The 19,859-nt window shown below is 41.0% G+C and overlaps 1 protein-coding gene across 7 annotated transcripts in view; it reads right to left on the bottom strand.

Annotated features, from left to right (window-relative positions):
* Positions 1-19,859, bottom strand: part of RNF34 (ring finger protein 34) — a 48,947-nt gene that overhangs the window by 13,389 nt on the left and 15,699 nt on the right. For 2 of the 7 annotated variants that reach the window (XM_081540077.1, XM_081540076.1), the window contains exon 1: positions 4,889-4,978. In XM_081540077.1, coding sequence (XP_081396203.1) covers positions 4,889-4,894 — 6 coding nt within the window. In that variant the 5' untranslated portion in view covers positions 4,895-4,978. Of the gene's footprint in view, positions 1-4,227; positions 4,513-4,888; positions 4,979-8,296; positions 8,543-8,691; positions 10,017-10,645; positions 10,730-19,859 lie in introns of those variants that run through there. The other 5 variants (XM_081540080.1, XM_081540083.1, XM_081540081.1 and 2 more) reach the window with 5 other exon arrangements.

Here is a 19,859-nt window from a genome sequence, read left to right as displayed (position 1 = left end):
AGAGCAGTAGCCCAGCCTTCTTTCTGGCAGAGTGCCAGAGTTTTTGAGTGGCTCAAGGTTCAGCTGTTGCCTGTGTGTGTGTGTGTTGAGTGACTCAAGGTTCAGCTGTCATGTGTTCTAATGTGTTTTTTAGAATAGCTAGGGGTTGAGGGCCGGGGAGACTTCTAAAATGCTTAACTGAGAGAATTAACAAAAAGTTTACTACAAACTTTGAATCCTCTTCTCAACTATATTGGGATGTGATCCCTTTTAATGGGTCCACCAAATGTAATAGTAGCCAGGCAAACTAGAATGAGGAATAAGAAAAGCTATACTGACTTCCATGAAGACTAAATAAGGAAGCAGGGAGAGTTAATGCGTTTGAAAACAGCAAAACACTAAATGATCATGGGTGCTGTGCTTACTTGCTCAGTCCTGTGCAACTCTTTGCGACCCAATGGACTGTAGCCTGCCAGGCTCCCCTGTCCATGGGATTCTCCAGGCAAGAATACTGGAGTGGGTTGCCATGCCCTCCTCCAGGGGGATCTTCCTGACCCAGGAATCAAACCAGGGTCTCCTGCATTGCAGGTGGATTCTTTATCAGCTGAGCTACCAGGAAAGCTAAATGATCTAAATGATCATAGTCTAAGTCATTTGCTTTTGACTAAACTAGGTGATCATGAAGCCACCTCCTAAGCATTGCTTGCTTTAACTCTAAATGTGGTAATAATTTACACAGTTAAGGATAAACCTAAAAGTTTCCATTTCAGAAACATTAGTTTTCTTGCATGCTGTAAGAAGTTATAAGGACCAGGCAGGAATTCAGTTCTTCCACTAGTGGAAGCTTCTTCAGAGAACTTAATCACCAAAAACTCTGTCTTTAAACTCTGAACAACCTTCAGTTTGTTGAAACTCAATGTCCTTGTGTTAAGCAATAAGAAAAGGGGTTTCAAATCTCAGTACCCATGATACAAAAGAATAAGTTTTACAGTTTTAATTTTAATGAGGTTAAACTTCCCTACAGAACTTAAAGTAAACCAGAATAAACTGTTAGGAGAATAAGCAAAAACCTTTACCCTATATAGAGCCACTGGAGGAACACAGTTCCTTAAAACGTCAAAGGATTTCTTATTGAAACTGGTGCTTCAACTGAAATACAATACGCCAGCAACTCTGCTACCTTAATGACCAAGTATTAGACGGTATACCACAAAGAAGGAAATTTTGCATCCTAAGTTCTTTCTCTCATACCATTTGGACATTAAGCAGGCTGCAAAAACAAATGCTGGTCTTAAAAATGTAATATTTTTAATGCAAGACATTTGGCCAAATTGATTGATTTTTTACAATAATGTGTTCTGGAGATCATAAATGTTGTCTTCTTCCTGTTTGGGTTTTCTTTTTTTAAACAGTATACTTAACCCTTAGCACCACTCCCCACCTTTCAGGGAAAAGAGAAGGAAAAAAAGAAATTACATTAAACAGATTACTTTCTTTGATGTCTCATTTTTGAATTTGGAACAATGAACATTATTAGTACAATTAAGGGGGAAATCAATACAAATACGGAAAAACAGGAAGGAGGATTAAATCAAACTAACATAAGACACACACTAGCAAAGCATGCTCAAAATGCTCCAAGCTAGGCTTCAATAGTACGTGAACCAAGAACTTTCAGATGTCCAAGCTGGATTTAGAAAAGGCAGAGGAACCAGAGATGAAATTGCCAACATCTGTTGGATCATAGAAAAAGCAAGAGAATTCCAGAAAAACATCTATTTCTGCTTCACTGACTACGCCAAAGCCTTTGACTGTGTGGGTCACAAGAAACTATGGAAAATTCTTAGAGATGGGAATACCAGACCACCTTCCCTGCCTCCTGAGAAATCTGTATGCAGGTCAAGACGCAACAATTAGAACCAGACATGAAAGAACGGACTGGTTCCAAACTGGGAAAGGAGTATGTCAAGGCTGTATACTGTCACCTTGCTTTTTTAACTTATATGCAGAGTATATCATGAGAAATGCCAGGCTGGATGAAGCACAAGCTGAAATCAAGATTGCAGGGAAAAATATCAGTAACCTCAGATACGCAGATGACACCACCCTTATGGCAGAAAGCAAAGAGGAACTAAAGAGCCTCTTGATGAAAATGAAAGAGGAGGGTGAAAAAGCCAGTTTAAAACTCAACAGTCAAAAAACTAAGATCATGGCATCTGGTCCCATCATTTCATGGCAAAAAGATGGGGAAACAATGGAAACAGTGACAGATTTTATTTTCTTGGGCTCCAAAATCACTGCAGATGGTGATTGCAGCCATGAAATTAAAAGACGCTTGCTCCTTGGAAGAAAAGTTATGACCAACCTAGACAGCATATTAAAAAGCAGAGACATTACTTTGCTGACAAAGGTCTGTCTAGTCAAAGGTATGGTTTTTCCAGTAGTCATGTATGGATGTGAGAGTTGGACCATAAAGAAAGCTGAGCCCCGAAGAATTGATGCTTTTGAACTGTGGTATTGGAGAAGACTCTTGAAAGTCCCTAGGGCATCAAGGAGATCAAACCAGTCAATCCTAAAGGAAATCAGTCCTTGTTAGTCATTGGAAGGACTGATGCTGAAGCTGAAGCTCCAATACTTTGGCCACCAGATGAAAAGACCCTGATGCTGGGAAAGACTGATGACAGGAAAAGGGGATGACAGAGGATGAGATGGTTAGATAGCATCACTGACTCAATGGACATGAGTTTGAGCAAGCTCTGGGAATTGGTGATGACAAGGAAGCATGGCATGCTGCAGCCCATGGGGTCACAAAAAGTCGGACACAACTGAGCGACTGAACTGAACATATGACACTAATTTGTATTTTCTTAAAATCCCTTATAGGAAGTTAATCAGATACTACTCGAAGGTAAAACAGTTACTTGAATCTTTGAGACATAAACCTACTTCAAAACAACATTTTCTAGACTCTCCCCAAAAAAATTAAAGGAAGAAAGTAAATACCCATTTTACACATATACTAAAATCAGCTCCTGTTCCTGGGTTTGTGTGAAAATGTATTTATCTGATTGCTTGACTTTTAAATTAATTTTAATTCCAGTGAAAGAAGTACTTGCTTTGATGAACATTCATATGTTAGAATTTCATGACATCAGGAATCAATGACCCTGCCCAGAGATCTATAGATGACACCACATAATTAATCCCAGTGAGAAACAAAGTTAATAAAGAGCTCAAATCCTAAATTTTATGGATCCAATTTTCACAGAAACTTAAATGGAAAACAGAATCTTCATAATTGTCTTGTTCAGACTGGTCTATTAGGTCTGTACTTTGTTTCACAATATATACGTCTTTTTACATTTTCAAATCCCATCCAATTTGGTTTCTAAAACTTCAACTCAGAAAGCAGCATCTTCCACCTAAATTCAAAAACACTGCTGAAAAGATTTCAACACTGGACTTGCCCCTCATTCTCTCCTTTGACACCTTGTTTCTTGGTAGGTCACAAATTTAATACTAATAAAGATACTAACATTCTTTGAGGCGTTATGTATAAAGATTCTTGATTTATTTTTGGATCCTATTAATAAAACACAGCAAGATGATGGTTTTCAGCAAAGAAAGCTAGTTTTAGATATTTTAATAGATAAATTCAAAGTTGAAATATTGTATAGCTGAAATGGGAAGTTAAAATAAGCTCTTCGAATATACTCATACTTAACATCCAGTTCAGAAGTTACCTATTCCCAAAATCTTTCTTGCTCCTGAGGGTTTTGCATTTTTGATACCTTACATCAAATTCTCCCTCCAAATGTGGTCTCTTAAGAATGTCTTTTCTCTTTTGGTTGGCGAACTCCCAAAGGATGGGATTGTATTGTGAATTACTTCTATGCATGATATATCCCTCTTAGCTAACATATGGGAAATGCTCAACAAAATGTTTCCTTGGGGCTTTGTGAAAGTTGAGTTTTAAGCTAGCGGTTCACTGTTATTTTTCTAAACCCACGGTCAATCACACCTCTTGACGGAACTTAAAGAAACCATCTAGGTCTGAAAGAGTATCACCTTATGACTCATCCCACTTGGTTTGAATCAATACTTGAATTGATTGTTGTACCCAGAGTTCTTCAGAACTCTCAGCCATCGAGTTGAGAGAATCAGTTCCGAAAAGCGGGCTAGACTCTCCCCTCACTTCCCTTCCCCTAAACTTCTCACTCAGTAATGCTCCCACGCTCTCACACCCACCTTGACGACTCAAGCTGTCAAATTACTTGCTGCGTACCTAGCGGCGATGAAGACACACTGGGTTTGCTAGCGCTCTAGGTCACGGCCCCAGTGTTAAGCCTGTAAACAGATCCTTCAGGGTGGGATCCCCGCCCCGAGGCATTTCTAACAGGGAGCCTAGCCCAAGCCTTTACGACTCTCCGCACCACTCCTTTTCCCTTCGTCCTGTAGTTGCCGTCCTGCGACAGTCCCGTGGTGCTCCTGCCATTTGGGTTAGTTCAAGGACTCGGGACGGAAGAGGGCACGCTGTGGGCAAAGGCACAGAGGGTGAGGTGAGCACCAGTGGGTCTGTCTCCGGCCCCCAAGGACATGGACAGGGCCCGGCGCCGAGAGGGGCCCACCAAGCATGAGGGCGGGGGGCGCCCGGCCTCTCCCCCGACCTCGGGCTCGCTGACCGAAGCGCTGTGGGAAATGGGAACGGCCGACAGCCCAAGACACCCACCCGGCGGGTCAGGGCCTCAGGCGCCGGTCGGGGTTCTCCCCCCCACCCCCGCTCCATGTCTCCGCGGAGCTCTCCGTGGTGCCGGCGGAGTAACAGCTGAGGCGAAAAAGAAGGCGCTTCAGGCGCCCTGGCCAAATAGGAGAGACGAGGAGGGACTGCCCGGCCCCACCAGCCCCTCACCTTCATGGCCGCGACCGCCGCGTCTGGGTCGGCTCTGCCAAGGAACTCAGCACCATAGCAGCTTCCAGCACAACCACCCTCTTTCCTTCTGGGCGGCGATTACGGGGCCTTTTGAGGCGACACAGCGTCCAGACGTAAGGGGCGTGGTCACGCCCGCTGCGCGCCCCGAGTGGCGGCCGAGTCGGCCAATCCGAAGCCGACACTCGGGGGGGGGGGGCCCGGTCACCAAAGCCAATAAAGGGGCGGAAATGGGGCGGGGCCTCTAGCGCTGCCTGGTAGGCTAAGGAAGAATCCATTCCGCCGCAGGCGGAGATGGGCGGGTCGGGGGTGGGGCGGTGCTGGTAGGCTCACTCCCAGAGGTTTTCTTCATTGGGTCGCTGAAATGGGAGTCAGCGTCCCCTGAGGAATCTGTGAGGCAGAAATTTGGGTTTAAGGCTGGGTGGCCAAGTTCTCTGGGAGGTGGGGGCGGTAAGGGGCGTGGTAAATTTGAAAAACCCGGTTTGGTTGGAAGGTTTTTGTTATAATAACGGTCAAAGCAGGGCCTCGGATTTCCTCTCTAGACGGTCACGCCTCTCACACTCGGTAATGACCTCAGGTCTCCTCTCTGGAGCGTCCAGTGAGCAGGGGCAGCTGCTCACGCAAGGACTCGGCTTTAAAAAACAAGGTTTTATTGAAAACACTCGAGGAACCAACGGTTCTCAGATCCCAACTGCTCTTTTAGAGCGATGTTGAAAATAACCAAATCCTAGCACGGTGAGAGAATTAAGGTGAGTCCTTGGAGTTGACTTTATTTGGACCAAGAAAATTAGTTTGTAAATTAAAGTACTGATTTCTTCAGCCTGACTTGATGACACTCCGTTGGTTTTCCTATACTTCTTCCTCTCCCCTCTAACCAGTACTTAAATATTTAAGTAGAGAAAAAGATATAAAGATGTCCTTCTTCTCATGGGGACCTAAGTCTAGTCTATTGCTTTTGAATAGATTTGCTTATATGTACTATGTCAGATTAAAACAAAGCCATCCCACTTCCTTAGGCTGCAATAATACTCATTGTGTAGCTTACTTATTTTTCTGGCTTAAAGCACTGCTCAGATAATATAGTTTAACTTCTATAGTCCTGGATTTTCTTCTTTGGAAAAATGCAAAGAAAGACTTTCATTCACCATGTGGGAGCAGCAGCTGAATCTCAATGGAGGAGAAAGTATTAATTCTTCTAATGATCCAGGCACAAAGAAACTCAATAAAAACTTGCTGGTGGTACAAAGTCATATTTCTCCCTCTTTAGAAAGGAAGCTGGCAGGTCTACCTGAAGAGTTAATGATTAAGCACATGAAAAGATGCTCAACATCATTAGCCATCAGGGAAATGCAAATTAAAACCACAAGGAGATACCACTTCACACCCACTAGGATGGCTAAAATAAAAAAGATAAATGCTGTTAAGGATTTGGAAAAATTGGAACTCTAATTACATTGCTGGTGGGATGCTAAAATGGTGCAGCTGCTTTGGAAAACTGGCAGTTCTTCAAAATATTAAACACAATTACCATATGACCCAGTAATTCTAGGTATAAAAATCCAAGTATGTCCACCAGAAAGCCTTATAACATGAACATTCATAGCAGCATAATCAATAATAGTCAAAAAGTGGAAACAACCCAAGTGTCCATTATTTAACGGATAAATGAAATGTGGTCTACATGATGGAACATTAAAATAGGAATGAAGTACTGATACCTGTCATAATGTGAATGAACCTTGAAAGCATGATGCTAAGTGAAAGAAGCCAGTTACAAAAGGCCGTATATGAGTCCACGCATATGAAATGTCCAGAAGAGGCAAATCGAGAGAGACAGAAAGTAGAGTAGTAGTTGCTTAGGGTTGAGGTGGTTAGGGGGATTTGTGAATGGGCCCAGAGGTTTCTGGGGGGGGGCAATGAAAATATTCTAAAATTTACTGTGGTGATGGTTGCCCAACTCTGTAAATACACTAAAAACTACTGAATTGTACTATTTAAATGAGTGAGTTGTATGTGAATTACATGTCAATAAAGCTGTGATCATGATAATACAGATATTGAGAAGCAAAGCACACACACACACACACACACACATACACAAAGTTAATGCAGTTTCCTGGAGAGTGACCAGGAAAAAGCAATTAAAACAATAGTAGGGAGAGATTGTATTGGAGACCATTTTAACACTGCAATTCTTGAGGATGAGCTGTCTTTTTCTGTGCCTAAATTAAAGCTCCCCATAAATGTTTGAGTGAGTTCTTTCTTCTGGAAGACTGAGAAGGAATATAACATTGAAAACATAAAAACATCTTTTAAAAAAGGAAGTAAATAGGGTATACACAAGTTCACAGTTGCTAAATACTTGAAATTGGAACACCCTGAAGCCTGAGAGGCATTTTTGTGCTTCAACAACATACTTTTTCAATAAAAGAGACACATTGTGTGATTGAAATTTTTTGTTTCAAACTTTGTATAATGACACCCTTCTTTCAATTGTGTATTAATTGTACCAATTAGGGTTCAGGAAAATGTGGTCTGTTGCTGATATAACCATCAACAGCCTAATACTTTGTATTTCGGAAAAAAAGTATTCCCAAGACATGTGGGATAATTTATTGCAGCTAAACTTACTTGCTGTTCTCTGAGTTTGTCTTTTATTTAATCCCACAAAAGAATTCTTTTATTGAATTCATACTGCACTCTTAAGTCAATTACATAATTTCAAAACCTTTTTCAAATTCAAGAAGCAGCAAAAGTTTTATTAAAATGTTTAAAAGTTACTGAATAAATGGTTCTTTCAACAGCACGTGTACTCTTTAGACAATATAGTAGAAGGACAGCAGTTTTTATTCTAGCAACGGATTGTCTCAAAGATAGTAAGTCATGGAAGACCATATTGAGTCTCTTGCAATGTTAGTTAGCAACTTGCTGTACTAAGCCATTTCTTATTTGGGGAAATTTCAAACATAGATGAAGTAAACAGAATAGTGTCATGAATTCCCATATATCCATCACCCAGTTTTAACAATTCTCTACATTCTGCCGTTCTTGTCTCATCTCCAGCACGCGCATCTCTCCACCCACTCCCCACCCACCCCCCATCTGAGTTAAGTTGCATCATGAGATTAATGCATGACTCTGGTTGCCTAGATATGAGCCAAAAGTATCTGAGAACAAAAGTATCTGAGCCTTGGATCAGGTTTGTTGTGATGTTTATCCTTGGTCACCTTCACAAATACAGTATAACTCTTTCACCCAGTCAAGATAATACATCTTCTTTGTAGTCACTGCTTAAGTTGCATGACTTAAAAGACCACAAGGACTCTCCATCTTCTTTTAACCTGAGTTTACACATGCCAAAGTTGTAGAGAGGTCATAAAATTGGCTCACCTATACAATGAAGAAGCATCTCTTCACTGGAATGCTTAATCTGGGTCTTATCTGAATCCTGATTGACTTCTGCTACAGTCAAAATGGTTCCAACACTGCACTTTAGCAAACCATCTCTGCAGCTGGCGAACAGATGGCTCCACAAAATCATTTTGTTCTGGACTCACAGAATCTTTTTGGAATTCTCTCAGTGAATTACTTTGCTGATTTGAACATGTAACCAACTTCTGCCTTAAATTTCCCCATCTGTAAAAAAAAAAAAGATTATTAACTGGGCAGCTATTGTCTTCCACTTCGCTGAATGGTTGAAGAATACAGATACAGAAAGTGAGACAGAAACAGAACTTGAAACTGTTCCCAGAGAGTACATCAAATAATGTAGGGCCACATCATACTTCTCTTAAGTAAGCTGGAAGGACTTCCCTGGTGGTCCAGTGGTTGGAGGGACTTCCCTTTTGGTCCAGTGGTTGAGACTTTGCCTTCCAGTGTAGGGAGTGAGGGTTCAATCCCTGGTTTAGGAGCTAAGATCCCACATGCCTCAACGGCCAAAAATCCAAAACATAAAACAGAAGCAATCTTGTAACAAATCCAATAAAGACTTCAAAAATGGTCCACATCAAAAAAAAAAAAAAGTAAGCTGGAGCACTTTACAGGCTCCCCCCGCGCAGCCCAATCCCCCATGACCCTCCTTAGTAGTAGTTAGAAAGGAGACAGGATTTTCTTTTCATGGTTTGGGAAACTGAGCCACAGAAGTGAACCCTCTTGCCTGAGGCTCCTGAGGCCATGATGAAAGTTAGAATAGTTGCCAAGACTTCTCTCCCCAGCCTAGTACTAGACTCACCTGTGTTACTATTCTTCTAATAAAGAGACAGACCTTGCAAAACAAGTTAATTCTTGTACATTAGATTTGCATTCACACAGAACCTCTTCATAGACATCATACAGTATTGGGGAAACAATTCACCTACCACTGAAAGGTAGAGTCAGTACAATTTCCCACTGGTATTGATATATCATTCAACATATATTAAGCACTCACTATGTGCCAAGCATTGAAAAGAGGGACTCAGAGCCTCTCCTCATGGAGCTTAAATGGCCATGATGAGAGAGAGAAATTTCTGAAGTAGCATCTATGTTTCCTGGGCTGCCATATCAAACCCCATGAACTTGGTAGCTTAAAACAACAGAAATGTATTCTCTCACAGTTTGGAGACCAGACATCCTAAATTAAGGTGATGGCAGGGCCCCATGCTTCCTCCAAAGGGTCGCAGGGAGGACCCTTCCTTTCCTCCTCCAGCTGCTGGTAAGCTTAGGTGTTCCCTGACAGTGGCTGCTTCCCTCCATTCTCTGCCTCCATCTTAGCATGGCCTTCTCTATATGGTCTCCTGTCTTTCTTTCCCTCAGTTTTATTGAGACATAGTTGACATGTAACATTGTATTAGTTTCAGGTGCACAACATCTAAGGACACTAGTCATTGGGGTTGGTGGAATGGGTGAAAGGTACCAACTTCCAGTTATAAAATACATAAATCATGGGGAGGTAATGTACAGCATAGGGCTTCCCAGGTGGCGCTAATGGTAAAGAACCCACCTGTCAATGCAGGAGATGTAAGAGATGCTGGTTCGATTCCTGGGTCGGGAAGATCCCCTGGAGGAGGGCATGGCAACCCAGTCCAGTATTCTTGCCTGGAGAATCCCATGGACAGAAGAGCCTGGTGGGCTACAGTCCATGAGGTCACAAAGAGCCAGACACGACTGAAGCAACTTAGCACCCACACACACAATGTACAGCATGGTGACTATAAATTAATAATACTGTATTGTATATTTGAAAGTTGCTAAGAGAGTAAATCTTCAAAGTTTTCATCACAAGAAAAAAATTCTGTAACTATGTATGTGATGGACATTAACTAGACATATTGTGGTCATTTTGCAATATAAACAAATATCAAATCATGTTATACACCTGACACTAATGTTATATTCAATTATACCTCAATTTTTTTTTTAAAGGGACACTGGTCATTGGATTTGCAGCTCAACTATACAATCCAGGATGATTTCATCTTGAGATCCTCAACTTAATTATAAAGGTCCTTTTCCAAATAAGGTCACATTCACAGGTTCTGGGTGGACATATCTTTTGAAGGGGCACCATTCAACCCCCTATACAAGGCAAGCCTACTAAAGAAAGAGAAATATATATTCAGTATTCCACTGAATATTCCTTCTCTAGCTTTAAGATGAAATTCTACACAATGAGCATTGTAGTCTCTTAGCAAGTTTAATGTCTATAATGCAATCATTGTCTACAATCACTGAATTGTATTTTAGGTCTTCAGGACTTACATATTGACCATTTCCAAGTATGTATGCCAAAGAATTGATGTTTTCAAACTGTGGTGCTGGAAAGACTCTTGAGAGGCCCTTGGACTGCAAGAAGACCAAACCAGTCAGTCCTAAAGGAAATCAACCCTGAATATTCATTGGAAGGACTGATGCTGAAGCTCTGATACTTTGGCCACCTGATGAGAAAAGCGGACTCATTGAAAAGAACCCTGATGCTGGGAGAGATTGAGGGCGGGAAAAGGGGGCATCAGAGGATGAGATGGTTGGATGGCATCACCAGCTCAATGGACATGAATTTAAACAAACTTCGGGAGGTAGTGGAGGTCAGAGAAGCCTGGCATGCTGCAGTTCACGGGGTTGCAAAGAGTTGGACATGACTTAGCTACTGAACAACAACATGTCTTAAACATTTCTCCCATTCCCCCACCCCACCCCCAGGCCCTGGTAAACATTATGTCACTGTCTGCTTTCATAGTTTGGGGTTTTAAAAACTTATTTTATTTTTGGCTGCACTGGATCTTCATTGCTGAGTGCAGGCTTTCTCTAGTTGCAGTGAGTGGCAGCTACTCTTCCTGTGGTGTGGGAGATTCTCACTGTGGTGGCTTCTTTTGTTGGGAAGCACAGGTTCTAGAGCGTTTGGGCTCAGTAGTTATGGCACATGGGTTTTGTTGCCCTGCAGCATGTGGGATCTTCCCAGACCAGGGATCAAACCGGTTCCCTGCTTTGGCAGGTAGATTCTTAACCACTGGACCACTAGGGAAGCCCAAGAAGTTATTCTTTAGAACAAAACTCTCTCTCTGCCTCTCTGTTGTTTGGAAATCAGAGTCAACACTTTCAGGTGAAACTCAGTGGACAAAAGGCCCAAGAACACTTGCAGAAGGGGAACAGAGAGGGGTTAACAGTGGATTTGGAAAGAAACAATGGTTGGTGATGATTCAGCTAACTATGGTCACATCATCAGGTGGTGACAATTACTTTAAACACACACACACACACATGTATCTATTTATTTGACTGTGTGGGTCTCAGTTGTTACACTTGGGATCCCCGATCCTCACTCTAGCATGTGGGATCTAGTTCCCTGACCAGGGACCAAACCATGGCCCCCTGCATTGGGAGCAGAGAGTCTTAGCCACTGGACCACCAGGGAAGTCCTGGTGATTGTTATGTTTAAGGTCTTCAGCAATAAACTTATGTGAAATGGTAGCACTGAGCATGAAAACAATACAGTCACTCATCAACTGAAGATGAGCCGTATCCAGGTCAGTGTGTTAGGGCATGACTTTCCCTCGAACTGCAAAACCTGTCTCATTCTGAGTGCTCTTTCTGGTTGTCTATTTCTTGGCCTTTCTAAGTTTTAAGAGAAGTCTTTTGGTTTGCTTACTTATAGCAAGCTCTGTACTAAGTGCACTAAATAGGAACGCCCACCAAAAGAAAATAACATGCTAAACAGAGTTTAAAAAAAAAAAAACTTTTTTTTTTTAAAGTTAGTCAGCTTCCCATTTCTTTTTCTTTTTTTGACTGTGCTGCTTGACTTGCAGGATCTTAGTTCCCCAACCAGGGATCAAAGCTGTGCCCCCTGCAAGGGAACTGCATGTCTTAAACACTGGACCACTAGGGAATTCCTCTCCATTTCTAACTTTATGTTTTCCAGTTTTGAGATATTGGCATGTAATATTATATTAGTTTAAGGTATACAACATTGTGATTTGATACACACACACACACACACACACACACACACACACACACATATATTTATATAGTGAAATGATTATCACATTAAGTTTAGTTATCACCTCACATAGTTTTTTTTCTGGATGAGAACTTTTAAGACTGACTCTATTAGCAACTTTCAAATATAGAATACAGTATTGTTAACTATGGTCACCACGTTGTACTTTAGTTACATTCCCAGAACTTATAACTGAAGGTGTGAACCTTTTGACTACCGTCAAATGACAAAACTAAGACAATTTAGTAACGAGTTCAATGTCCCTAATTCAAGTGAAAGCAATCCATGGGTTGGGGGAGTATAGGACCTCATAAGCTGTGGAGCACCCGTCTCGAAGGATTTTGAGTGAGGGTGAATTTTATAAGAGCTGCTATTAATACAAACAGCAACATGGAAACAGGACCTGACTGGCTAGAAGGTGAGAACTTCCTTATAAGTCTAGCAGGTCCTGTTTTCAAAGGTAATCTAAATTAGCTAAAGCTGAGTTAGAGGATTGTAACTGGTGTATGTTAGGTTTTCTTGTTAGGTATTTCCCATAAATACCTGACTGACTTTATGTTTAGATTTGTGATTTGGGCTGGGCCACTGGAGTGGTCTCCATTTTGTGGGTCCTAATATATGAATTAACTTAATCACCCCCTGACTCACCCCATTTATTTCATAGTTATTTCATGGAATGGTATAGTTTGAAAAGAGTCTTACTATGGCCTATAGATTCAGGACTTCAATAATGAGGCCTTCAAGGTTTGCTACAGAATTTTTGAGCCACAAAGGACACTTCAAGGTGACCTTATACATGCTCCTCATTTTAGAATTGAAGAAGCTGTGTCTCAGAGAGTCAAATGTGCTCATCTACCTGCAGGCAAAGCTGGGCGCAGAAGCCAAGTCTCTAGTTTCCAAGTTCATGCTTTTTACTAGCAACTTAGGAAAAATATGATTCATCTTTGCTCTAAGTTTGAAGACAATCCAGGACTCAGCTTCTGGAGTTGTCTGATGACTTTGGGAATGTGGGTTTTGTGAATAGTACCCAAACAGATCTTATACTCCAATCTACAATAAAGTCTACATCAACAAGAAATTTAACATATGTATTTTTTAAACTAAGAGAAAGCATATTTTATTTACTCCAGATGTATCATGAAATAGGTTTAGGATTATAATATATGTGGAAGCAATCAGAGGCAAGATCTATGGATGCAAACATATAAACTTTGTATAAAAAAGTATAAAAAGACTTTTAAACTAAGATATGTTAATAAAATAATCAAAAAAATGAAGTGAGAGCATAGAGAACTATAAGATGTGAACACTAAGATGTTGTTCAGTTGCTCAGTCATGTCCAACTCTTTGAAGTTATGATATGGATAAAATCCATAATATCATGAGATTCACCTCCAGGAGCAAGACAAGGTTCCCATAGTAAATATCAAAGAAAAATCTCCTCAGGCTTCAGGCAGGAAAAGGAACCACTTTGAAATAGCCAGAACACTGTCTTTAACAAGGCCTGCCCTCAGGGCAAACTAGTTAACCAGAGCCTACCCCATTGGTATGTCATCAGAGCCTAAGTGACTTGGAGAAGGGAAACAGGCAACTCCAACCCATTCTAGCCATCCTGCGAGAGGTGGGAGAAAAAACTGAAACACTTTTGAAGTTCAAAACACGTGAAGTTCTCAATCCAGAGGCACAGGCTCACTAAAAGACTGAGACCTAATCATAGAGCTATAGACAGCTTCCCCTTCCCCACACCTCACCATCACTGTACTACAGGTACCTGGTACATCATGACTGGCTATCAGAAAAAAATTACACAGCGTATCAAGAGGCAAAAAACAATTTGAAGACACAAAGCCAGAAACAGAACCAGGCATGATAGAGATGTTGGAATTATCAGACTGGGGGAATGTAAAACAACTATGATTCATGTGGTAAGGGCTCTAGAATTCCTTGGTAGTAGTCTAGTGGTTAAGATTCCACCTTCCAATGCAGGAGATGCCAGTTCAATCTCAGTCAGGGAACTAAGGTTCCACATGCTGGGGTGTGTGGCCAAAAATTTTTAAAAAATAAATAAATAAATACACACACACACACACACACACACACACACACACACATATATATATATATATATATATATATATATATATATGGTAAAGGCTCCAATGGATAAAGTAGGTAGCATGTAAGAACAGATGGACAATCTAAGCAGAGAAATAGAAATCCTAAGAAAGTACACCCAAAATGCTAAAGAACACTGCAATAAAAATGAAGACTGACTTTGATGAGCTTATTAGTAGACTAATAAGCTACTAGCTACTAGCTACTAGCTACTAGCTGAGGAGAGAGTTAGAGGCTATTGCAATAGAATCTAAAACTGAAAAGCAAAGAAAACAAAGGCTGAAAAACCAGAGTAGATTATACTGGGTTGGCCAAAAATTTCATTCTGGTTTTTCTGTTACATCTTATGGAAAAAAAGCCCAAACAAACTTTTAGCCAACCCTGTACAAGGACTGTGGGTCAAGTGCAAGAGGTGTTACATATGTATACTGAGAATGCCAGAAGGAGAAGAAATACAAAAAGGAACAGAATAAATATCTGGAACAATAAGGACTCAGAATTTCCCTAAACTAATGTCAGACACCAAAACACAGATAACAGGAATCTCAGAGGACACCAAGCAGGACAAATGTCTGAAAACTACACCTCTGCATATCATTTTCAAAGCTCAGAAAATCAAGGAAAAAATTCTGAAAGAAGCCCAAGGTGGGTAAAAAAAAAACAACTTACATATAGAAGAACAAGGTTAAGACATATCCAGGTACTTCCCTGGTGATCCAGCATCTAAGACTCTGCTCTCCCAATGCAGGGGGCCCAAGTTCGATCCCTGGTTGGGGAACTAGATCCCACACACCAAAACTAAGATCCACTGTAGCTAAATAAATATTTTTTTAAAAAAAAGACTTACATACAACTTATCCTCATAAACCATGCAAGCAAGAAGAGAATGGAGTGAAATATTTAAAGTGCTGAGAGAAAAACTCACCAACCTAAAGTTCTGTATCATGGGAAATAATTCTTCAAAAAACCTTCTCAGACAAACAAAAATTGAGCGAATTTGTTGCCAGTAGACCTCCTTTGCAAAAAATGTTAAAAAAGAAGTTCTTTAGAGAGAAGGAAAATAATATAGGTTAGAAACTTGGGTCTACATTTAGAAAGGAAGAGCATATTAAAAAAAAGGAGTAAGTGAAGGCAAAATAAGAACTTAACTCTTCTTTATTAATCTAACAGGTACAGTTTGTTCAAAATAATAATAGCAACACTGTATTTGATTATGCATGCTTCTGCACATATTGTATATTACATATACACTTATGTATAATTATATATAAGTGAAATTAATGACATCAATGACACGAGAAAGGAGAAAGGAATTAGGTTACTTTATCATTATTAATAGAAGGTATTCACACTACCTATGAAGTGGTATAGTGTTATGTGAAAGCAGACTTGGATTAGTTGTAAATGTATATTGTGAACCCTAGGGCAGCTGCTAAAAAGAGTAAAAAAAAAAGAAGTATAACTGATATGCTAAGAAAGGAGAGAAAATGAAATAAAAAATGCTTGACTGAAACCACAAAAGGCAGAGAAGGTGTGGAAGACAAGAAATAAAGAACAGGAGCAACAAATTGGAAACAGTAACAAATAGGGTAAATATTAATCCAACGTATCAGATAATCACTTGGAATGTCAAAGTTCCAAATGCACCAACTCAAAGAGACTGTTGGAGTGCGTCAAAGAAAACAGCCCAACTGTATGTTGTCTACAAGAGACTCACCTTAAGTACACACACAAATATAGATTAAAAGTAAATGGATGGAGAAAACATACCATGCTAACACTAATCAAAAGAAAGCAGGAGTTCTATTATAATTTCCGACAGAGCAGACTTCAAAGTAAGAAAAGTTACCAGGAATAAAAAAAGATATTACGTAATGATAAAGGGGCCAATTCTCCTAGAAGACATAACCAGTAATATGCAAGCACCATTGAAATTTTGGACTGAAAACATTGCTGGGGGGTGGGGGAAATTTCCTGCTCACAGTAGTATATTTAGCAGCATCCCTGGCCTTTAACAGCTAAGCCAGTAGTATCGCCCCTGTCCAACCTGTGACAATAAAAAATTGCTGTTGAGGAATTTCACTGGCCATCTGGTGGTTCAGACTCCGCTCTCCCAATGCAGGGGGCACAAGTTCGATCCCTGGTTGGGGAACTAAGATCCCACATGACATGCTGCTGCTGCTAAGTCACTTCAGTCGTGTCCGACTCACAGACGGCAGCCCACCAGGCTCTGCTGTCCCTAGGATTCTCCAGGCAAGAATACTGGAGTGGGTTGCCATTTTCTTCTCCGGTGCATGAAAAGGAAAAGTGAAAGTGAAGTTGCTCAATCATGTCTGACTCCTAGCGACCCCATGGACTGTAGCCTACCAGGCTCCTCTGTCCATGGGATTTTCCAGGCAAGAGTACTGGAGTGGGGTGCCATTGCCTTCTCCGCCACATGACATGCAGCGTGGTAAAAAAAAAAAAAGTGAAAACATAACATTTCAGACTGGAATGTTTTCCAATACCACCACCCAACTCTCCAATTTTCAGTAGACCCTGACTGGAGGTCCCACAAATTTAACATAACTCTGACACTGTCTACCTGGAAATAACATCAGGTGTCACAGGTTAAGGACTCAGTCCCACAAGACTGCCTCCACTTCAGATGCCAATTGCAAGTCCACATTGTCACTTGTACTTCTGACCAACTGGTTATAAATTGGGGTTCCCATGATCTCCTCCTCTGGACAGATAACTTGCTAGAATAGCTCACAAAGTTCAGGGACACATTTATTTATATTTACCAGTTTATTATAAAGGATATTGTAAAGATACAGATGTACAGCTAGATGAAGAGGTACAGAGAGCAAGGTCTAGAAGAGTCCTGAACACAGGAGCTTCTGTCCCCACAGAACTGGGGTACGTCACCCTTCCAGTACACAGATAGGTTCACCAATCCAGAAGCTCATCAAATCTTGTTCAAGAATTTTTATAGAGCTTAATCTCCAGTCCCAACCACTTCCCCAAAGATCAGTGGTTGTTGTTGTTCAGTCACCAAGTCATGTCCAGCTCTTTGCGACTCCATGGACTGCAGCACACCAGGATCCCCTGTCCTTCACTATCTTCCAGAGTTTGCTCAAGTTCATGTCCATTGAGTCGGTGATACTATCTAACCATTTCATCCTCTGCTGCCCCCTTCTCTTTTGCCTTTAATCTTTCCCAGCATCAGGGTCTTTTCCAATGAGTCAGCTCTTCACATCAGGTGGCCAAGGTATTGGAGCTTCAGGTTCAGTATCAGTCCTTCCAGTGAATATTCAGGGTTGATTTCCTTTAGGATTGACTGGTTTGATCTCCTTGCAGTCCAAGGGACTCTCAGGAGTCTTCCTTCTCCAGCACCACAGTTTGAAAGCATCAGTTCTTCAGCGCTCAGCCTTCTTTATGGTCCAAGTCTCACATCCATACATGACTACTGGAAAAACCATAGCTTTGACTATACAGACCTTTGTTGGCAAAATGATGTCTCTTCTTTTTAATATGCTGTCTAGGTTTGCCATAGTTTTCCTTCCAAGGAGCAAGCATCTTTTAATTTCATGGCTGCAGTCACCATCCACAGTGATTTTGCAGCCCAAGAAAATAAAATCTGGAGGAGGAAACAGTGAACCACTCCAGTACTCTTGCCTTGAAATCCCCATGAGCAGTTTGAAAAGGCAAAAAGATTGGCTGAAAATCCCAACTCTCTAATCATTTGATCTTTCTGGTGGCCAAGCTCCATCTAGGGACCCCATCCTAAGACCCCTCATTAGCTCAGGTGTGCTCAAAAGGGGCTCCTAGGGACAACAAAAGATACCCCGATCATTCATGAAATTCCAAGGGTTTTAAGTTCTCTTTGCCATGAACCTGGGGATAAAGGCCAAATGTATTTATTATACTACACCGACTTTCATCAGATATCATTGAGAGGCCTCAGCGAAATGACATCACATCAGCATTTGCTTCTAGGCTCACAGTGCAAATCAAGTCGACTTTCCCCACCCTCTTGAGAAGTGCCGGCAGGATCAAGAAGGCAATAAAATGGGACTAAACCTCCTTCCAAGGGCCATAATAAACACATTTATAAAATCTCTAATTGCATGTGGTGCTATGCTGGGCTCAGTGATTCAGAGAGAATTAGCTAAGCCTTGCCTCTTCTCTTTAACAATTTACAGTCCAAGGCAGACAGGCTGACGCTCAATCACATTTACAGACAAACTGGACAGACACAATGGAATACAAACACTGTCAACTCATAAATGAAGAAGATAAACATGCAGGGATGGAGATATTCAGATGGTTGAGATAAGGATAGTCATCTTGAAAAACTCCAGTTTCAGGCTTAGTACATTTTTCTCTTCGACACCATATTCATTGGCAATCATGTAAGGGTATATAGGGCTTCCCTAGGGTCCAGTGGTTGGGAATCCATCTGCCAACGCAGGGGACAAGGGTTCGATCCCGGCTCTGGTAGGATCCCACATGCTGCATGGCAGCTAAGCCACAACTACTGAGCCCGTGTGCCACAACTACTGATCCCTTGTACCTGGACCCTGTGCTCCACAACAGGCGGGGGCGGGGCACTGCAATGGTAAGTCCATACACTGCAACAGAGCGGCCCCCGCTCGCCACAGCTGGGAACCTTGCACAGCAGCAAAGACCCAGCTCAGCCAAAAATAAATAAATCTTAAACATAATAATATATAAGTGCCTCATAATTGTTCCCTAAAATGTCAATCTTTCATCCATCCTTATTCTAAAAGCCTTACATTTTCTGGGGTCATGATGCTGGTAGCATTAATAATTTTGTATAGATCATGATGTTGAATGATATTCTCTAACACACAACTGTCTTTAAATAGTGTTTTCTTTTCATCGCTGGTGGTGATGAAAAGATATCCAAAACAGCTCTTTTGACCTTACATTGAAGATGTTTTGTTTCAACTAGCTCAATTCTATTTGATTCTTATCACTTCTAATTCAAGGTAACTCTTGATTTAGAATGGCCTCTTTTATTCAAATAGTCATTTCATCGTTTGACACTTAAAAAAAAAATTCTCTGGTGAAGCAAGATGAATCCTACATTAAGTTAAAAACAAGGTGAAAGGGTAGATTTAAAAGAGGGATGTTATATTATTTGAGATACAGCATCTTGTCCAATGAACCACAATGCAGAAATATGTGCATGACCAAAGCACTAAACAGCTGCATATGACATTCAATTATAATCTACAGTATTTCCTGTACAGGGAAGTTCCCTGGTGGCTCAGAAAGTAAAGAATCTACCTTCAGTGCAGGAGACTTGGGTTTGATCCCTGAGTCAGGAAGATCCCCTGGAGAAGCAAACATCAA

The sequence above is a fragment of the Giraffa tippelskirchi genome, chromosome 11 (assembly GCF_054371585.1).
Source record: "Giraffa tippelskirchi isolate mGirTip1 chromosome 11, T2T-mGirTip1v1.2.pri, whole genome shotgun sequence".
NCBI classification, from domain to species: domain Eukaryota; kingdom Metazoa; phylum Chordata; class Mammalia; order Artiodactyla; family Giraffidae; genus Giraffa; species Giraffa tippelskirchi.
The sequence above is the reverse complement of the archived record's forward strand: the minus strand, read 5'-3'. Positions and strand labels throughout refer to the sequence as shown.